Here is a 7335-nt window from a genome sequence, read left to right as displayed (position 1 = left end):
GAGAGAGCTCTTATTAACCAATAAAACAGTCAGAAGAAAGGAGGAAAAGATAGAAGGAAGGAAGAAAAACATCTAGGATTACAAGAAATGAAGCATCATGTCAGGGATATCCTAGGCATTGTGTCACGAGGAATCTTAAGAAGGAAGATTCCACCACTCATGACTGAAATACAACCATTATTGTTAACCAGATGTAAAACAGCAAAGGTAGGTATGTGTTTGCAATTCCAGTTACCTTTCATTCCTCCCATTCTTGGTCTCTTCCCTTCAAATATTGTATGAGAGAAAATACATCAAAGAAATCTCTGCAGGAACAATGAAGTCATATAAGCAAAACAACAAACACACTGATGATTTTCATTTCTTCTAGGGAAAACAAAAATGATACAATTCGGTAAAGAACATCAACATACTAGATGTATTTTTTTTTTCAGAAACCATGTCAGTACTTGACATTACAAGAAATAGCCGTGAGAAAATTGAAAAACAAAACAAAACCGAAACAACAACAACAACAAAATCCCTGCAAAACTGGAACATTATTGATTATGTATAGGGAAGAAAAATTAAAAAGGAATTACAAGAAATTAGAATAACAAATTAATTAAAAAAGGAACTACTGACTTGCTTGATAGAAATAGCATAAGAACATACAAAAACAAAGTTGTTGGCAATAGAAGAAAGTATAAATGTTTTACAGTGTGGAACATGAGCCAGGATATTGAAATTCATAACATTTGTCTTAGGAATAACAATGTCCCTTTAATTCTAAGGAAAGTGATCCATTAAAGATGAGAGACTGATCTGCTGAGGAGTCTCCCCAGGGCCCCCTTCACATCCTTGTTCCTCAGGCTGTAGATGAAGGGGTTCAGCATGGGGGTGACCACAGTGTACATCACTGAGGCGATTGTACTTCCCTGTGGAGAATGGGCCACAGCAGAACTGAGGTAAACCCCAAGTGCTATTCCATAGAACAAGGAGACCACGCAGAGGTGAGACCCACAGGTGGAAAATGCTTTATACTTGCTCTCAATGGAGGACATCTTCATTAAGGAGTAGACAATCTGAGAGTAAGAGAAGAGGATCCCAGTCATAGGAATCATGCCCAGCAGGGCAGTTGACACATACAAAAAGATGATATTGATGAAGGTGTCAGAGCTGGCCACCTTGAGAAGTTGAGCCACTTCACAGAAGAAATGTGGAATTTTGGTACCAGTGGAGAAGGTCAGTCGCTTCATCAGTACAATATGAATTGGGGAGACCCAGAACATGATGAGCCAAGACATGAGAACCAGGAGGACACACAGCCGGGAGTTCATGATGACTGTGTAGTTCAAGGGGTGGCAGATAGCCACAAAGCGGTCATAGGCCATCACTGTCAGCAGAAAATTATCCACTCCAAGAAATGTAAGGAAAAAATACACTTGAATGAGGCATTCTTTGTAGGAGATGTCCTTGCTCTGTGCCTGGATGTTCATCAGCATCTTTGGGACTGTGGTGGAGATGAAGCAGATGTCTGTCAAGGACAGGTTGGAGAGGAAAAAGTACATGGGGGTGTGGAGGTGGGAGTCAGAGCTGACAGCCAGGATGATAAGCATGTTCCCAAGCACTGTGACCAGGTACATGGACAGGAACAGTCCAAAGAGGACAGGCTGCAGTTTGGGATTGTCTGATAGGCCCAGGAGGAGGAACTGTGATAGGACTGTGTAGTTCTCAGCTTCCATGTTGCTGGTGTATCTCTTAGAGGAGGTAAAGATAAGTTTCAATGAACAGCCATCTGGAATCTCAGTTTTCACTTTACAAGCTCTCCCTAGGATGGATATCCTACATACTTTATTTTTCCTGCCAGTGGGTGTGACTTTCTCAGCCACGTGGCAGCTCATTTCTCTTTTAAAGTGTATAATCACATGGACTTTCTTTAAATTACCAGAAATCAAAAGTGGATATCCACATGTAAATGATTATAACTAGTTTCCCACATTCACCATGTAAAAATCCAACTCTGAATGGATCCAAGACATTAAATCAAGTCCTAAAACTTTGAAAGAACCATTGGAAAAATGGACACTGTCATAGGCTATAATTTCTGGAACAGGACTCCAGTAGTCCAGGAAACAAAAACAAATACTGACAAATAGAATGGCATCCCACTACAACCTGTACAGCAAAGGAAACAATCAATGCAGTGAAGAGACATTCAGAGAATGGAGAAAACTCTGCCAGGTGTTCATCTGGCAGAGGATTAAAATTCAAAATATATAAAGAACAACAACAAAAAATTAACAGTAAAGTGATCCAATCGATAAATGGGCATAGCATCTTCCTTTACACATTTCTCAAAAAAAGTTACAAATGACCAATGAATATATGAGAAATGCTCAACATCTGTAGTCATCACAGAAATGCAAATCAAAACTTCACTGAGATCTAACCTCACTGGAGTTATAATGGGCCTTATCAACAAAACAAAAATAACAAATGGTGGTAAGGATGTGGAGGAAAAGGACCCTGAACACACTGCTGGTGGGAATGCAAATTAGTGCAGCCACTATGGAAAAGAGAATGGAAGTTCCTCGTACAACTAAAAAATACCTAGCACATAATCCAGCTGTACCATTCCTGGTGTAGCCAAAGAAATTGAACTCAGCATGCAGAAGAGGTACCTGCATACCTAATATTGATTATGACTCTACTCACAATAGGCATTTTATCAGGTCAGACTAGGTGTCCATGCACAGATGAGTAGATAAGGTAGATGGGGTCCGTACCCCATAAAGGAGAATTACTCAGCCACGGAGAAGAAGAATGGAGTCATGTATTTCACAGGAAAATGGATGGAACTAAAATTATCACATTAAACAAAATAAGCCAGACACAGAAGACAAGCTTCACATATTTTCTTTGAGGTATAGAAACTTAAAAAATGAAAAAGTTCTGAAAATGAAAGAGAGACTAGCAGTAAAGGTGTAAGAGACCAAGGCAGTGGGGAGGGGAACAGAGGAAGAGAAAGAGGTCACCAGGGAGGGTGGATGGGGTCACTGAATGATGCAGTTATGTATAGAAATGTCACAGTCAAACCCATTACTTTACACACATAATGTGCGTTAATAATTATTTTCAAATTTTTAAAAATTAACAAAATTTTTTCTTTTATCATCAATTCACTAGATTTAATTAATTCCTGTTTCAATTTCCTTTTTAAATCCATGTGACTTCCTCAATGTGACCTATCCATAAGAGTTGAAGACCTTCCACATCTTTTCCTTATATTATCTATGCTTGTCCTGGACTTTTGTTTCAAATGATCTTTACTCTGTGATGCAGCACTTAATAGTGCTGTGATAGTTCTCTCTCAGAACATTATTTTCTCCTCTAAACATGAAGCTATTGCTACTACCTCATTTATGAGATAAAAATGCAATTTCGCTTAGGAGTAGTTCAGTAAACTATAGCTATTGCTGTTATTATAAGAAGTCATGTAAAATCCCCTCCTTTGTGATTCTTTGGATATAAAAATCTCTCAGTGTACCCTACAGAGCTGTGATTTAAAACTGGGGTTCTGGAGTCAGCCTTTCAGGAGTTTGCTCTACGAACACACCATCTCTGTGACCTCGAGAAAGTTATTAAGTTCTCTTAAATACAAGTACGTCGCCTTACAGCAGACATAGTAAGCATCCACTACATGGTAGGATTGAAGAGTAAAAATTAACTACACAACGTAATTAAATTTCTGCTCTGGTTTCTTCCTGTGACTTAAAATGGGCCTCTCATAAATGTGAGCTTCTGTACTTAACATGTCAATAAATCTGACTTGCATTGTTGTCATTTAAAAAAGAATGGGGACTATGGGGACTATGTGGATAAGAGGGGAAAAACCACACCACCATAACAGCCCAACACAAGGCAGTTCTGAGGTGCATTCCCATGTGTTCCTGTTCTTGAGAGATGATATATTATATTAAAATCAATAGACTTAGTGGCCAAAATATTTAGTTGATGGTTTTGATCTAAAATGTTCTAAAATTATAGGACTTCTTTCATTTTAGAAAAATCTAAAGGCAAATTTAAAATTTTAAAATAAATGTTTACATTCCACAACAGAAAAGGTCATTATTAGGAATATTAAAGACAGCAAAAAAAAAAAAAATCACTAGAAACCAATTTACCCTGTGAAAGTGGTTCCAGAGTTTACTCGAAATAGAAATATTTGAGCTGAGAGAGGAAGAAGGGCTTATTATTAAACAGGGGACACAAGGAAAGAAGAAATATTGTAGGCTGAGAAAAATAGAAAGTTCAGTGGCCCTATCAGATGTGAACTACTACTAGAGAGGTTAGAGAAGCCAGTGTAAGGGAGAGCAGGGGATGAGGGTCAGGAGGGTCAGGAGGGTCAGCAAGGACAGAGTGTGTGGCAAGGCCCACCATGGAGCTTCTGTGGTCTTTATGAGCCTCTCTGTTGGTATTCACTTGTGGCTCTCCTGTTGTGACATTTGGGTTCATTACTTATCCAGGGACTTCAATGGTATTGTCACATGGTAGGTGCTGAACAAACACAAAGCAGAATATGGACTTATAATATATATCAAGATCAAAATGTCTAGCAGAAAACAAAAGAGAAATCTTCCACTTTCTCATATGCCCAAATATAGACATAGAATCAAATATGAAGTTAAAAAAATGTATTCATATCTATTATAAAAGAATAAAACAGGATTAAAACTAATATCAATTTGGGGCATGGAAGCTAGTTTAAAACAATATAATTTGTCACAAAACTAGTTCAATGATGTGAAGTTATAAACATAAGCTCGACATGTAAATGGATTTGAGAAATTCCTACAGTCATTACTGTGGGTGGTAGCCAGGGCTGAGGCTGGCAGTAAATGAAGAAACCAAGCACAGTCCCTAACCCAATAAGGAATAGTTGTTTTCAAACCACATCCAAGAAATGTCAACTTATGCTATGGCATTTTTGTTCTAGAGGCAAAGCCCAGTACCCACGTGGTCTCCCATTTTCCTTCATCTGCCAGCCTTACCAGGACACACCAACTCTTTCCCAGTGATTCTCACTGAAGCTTCTTTCCTCTACAATCTGTCCATAGGAAGTTGACTTAGGTTTTCATGGAGGCAGATATTAGAGAAGTACAGATCACAGACACCAGGAACACTATTAAATTTTCTCCTCTCCCAAGGTCTGGATTCTCAGGGCTCCTCATTAAGTAAATTGCTCTACTGTCTTTCCATTCTCCAAACCATTCAGTTCCCTTGGGGTACAAGGGAGATGGCAGAGTGGAAAACTTCCAGTCAGTTTGGTTTCTGTGGAGGCAGTGGCAAGGGGAGATGGGTTGATTTCATTCAAGGAAAAAATATTTTTGCTTTGTTTTGACTTAAAGTAGTAAGGTGTCCCCTAGGAAAGGTCATCTTCTACAAGGATCTCCCGTGAGGTGCCTCCATTTCATAATCTCTGAAGTTTTTATATAGCAGTTCAGATTCACAATGTTGTAGAAGCCCTTTCTTTTTTTCTCTACCATTTCAGTTTTTCAACACATTTGCATATTTCTTTAAATTGACATAAAATTGTATATATGCATTGTGCCCAATGTGATATTCAGAAGAATTCATTTCATGTCATGGCTAAATCTGAAAATGTAACACCTGCAGTCCCTCGTGAGTTCTTATTGTGAGAATACTTAATGCTGGCTCAACATTTTCTATTATAACACTGTTCATCACTGAGACTAGCAATGATGCTGTGAACAGATCTCTGGAGCATATTCCTCCTGTAAATGGGCTTGTGTAACTTTTGACCGGCATTTCCCCAAATCACCTGCCAACGTCCCCAGACTGTGGCAGCCACTGCTCTGTTCTCCATTTCCACAACATCAGTGTTTAAAATTCCAAGAATGACGGCTATTACATGGTATTTATCTCTTTGTGCATGGTGTACTTGAACTAACAGAACAGTCTCCAGGTTCACTCATGTCGTAAAGCTAGCTTTGAACTGGGATCTTCCAGCTGGCATTACAAGTCTATAGCTCATTCTGCACTGAAGAATCTCTAAGTTCTTTCTTCTGCATGGGGATGCCCAGTTTTCCCACACCTGTTTGAAGACATTCTTCCCTTGTGTTCATGGGAACTTTGTTAAAAATCAGATAGTTATAAAGGCATGAATTTATTTCTGGGTCTTCTAGTCCATGCCAATGTTCTATGTATATGTTTTTACATCAGTACAACACTGTTTCAATCACTATGAATTTGTGGTGTAATTTAAAATCAGTTATTGATTGACTCATGTCTTCACAGTTCCACCTTGGTACACTGTGGGTGTGAAGGAATTTATTCACTTCTACTAGCGTATCAACTTGTCTTGTGATATAATGCTTCATGACAGTCTCTTTTGATTTTTGCATTTCTTAGGCACTGCCAATAATTCGATCCCAGCTCTTGAGGCTGCCACAACATGGGGGCTTGCACAAAGACTCATAGTGAAGGTGGCACGGTGCTAGGGAATGCCTAAGCCATCTGTGGCTGAGGCTTCTCTATCACTGAGGTTTTCTGGAACCCAAAGTCAATGTAGCCAGCTAGTAGAGATGCAGAATGTAAGTCCAGTCTGCTTTGCAGTAGCAACAGGTTTGTGCTTAGTGTTAGAGTATGACGGTGATTCAGTCCAGGTTAACCACCCTATAGTCAGGAGATACAGAGGTCTTCCCCATTCTGCATTTAATGTACAGGCCAAGGTCCAAGGCAAAGCTCTGTTTATTTTCTTCTCTCCAAAGTAGACAATCACTCTCCATATGTGCTGTCCTGGCAAGGTTAGGGTAAAGATGATGTGTGTTACATAAAATGTCCTTTCCCCATATCATGTTTTACTGTTTTTATGGCAGAACCAGATACTGTAACCCCTCACCTATTTTACTTAGTTCTTTTGAAGGTATTTTCTTATGTAGAGAATTATTGAGATATAACACTTGTTTGAATTCTCTGCATGGATATTTATTCCAAAAGCATATACTCAGACAATTCCTACAAGAACACCCTAACCTCAGAGTCTGCATTCCAGAGAACATAAGTAGCATCCCATGGGAGTGTAGTCATTACACATGAAGCATGGGATCGGGAAGGTCTTCCTTGAGAATAAGCTCTAAGCTGAGAACTGCAAGATGGTGAGTGTGGCTCAGCCTTTCTGACTGTCTCAACAAGACCAATTCCCTCTCCTCTGCTGGCATTTAGACAAACAGAAAATAGACTAACACATTTGAAATCCAAGTGAATATTACTTCTGGCATGATTCACAGATACACCTAGGGAATTTATCAAGAACAATCCCACACAAAGCAA

At 39.1% G+C, this 7335-nt stretch overlaps 1 protein-coding gene across 1 annotated transcript; it reads right to left on the bottom strand.

The window, feature by feature from the left end:
• Positions 1 to 785: 785 nt before the first annotated feature.
• Positions 786 to 1724, bottom strand: LOC306646134 (olfactory receptor 7D4-like; the record flags this gene model as incomplete). Its single annotated transcript, XM_079114593.1, has 1 exon — positions 786 to 1724. One exon carries the CDS (start codon positions 1722 to 1724, stop codon positions 786 to 788), a length of 939 nt encoding a protein of 312 aa, XP_078970719.1.
• Positions 1725 to 7335: the final 5611 nt, after the last annotated feature.

The sequence above is a fragment of the Sciurus vulgaris genome, assembly GCF_902686455.1.
Source record: "Sciurus vulgaris genome assembly, chromosome: 16".
Taxonomy (NCBI): domain Eukaryota; kingdom Metazoa; phylum Chordata; class Mammalia; order Rodentia; family Sciuridae; genus Sciurus; species Sciurus vulgaris.
The sequence above is the reverse complement of the archived record's forward strand: the minus strand, read 5'-3'. Positions and strand labels throughout refer to the sequence as shown.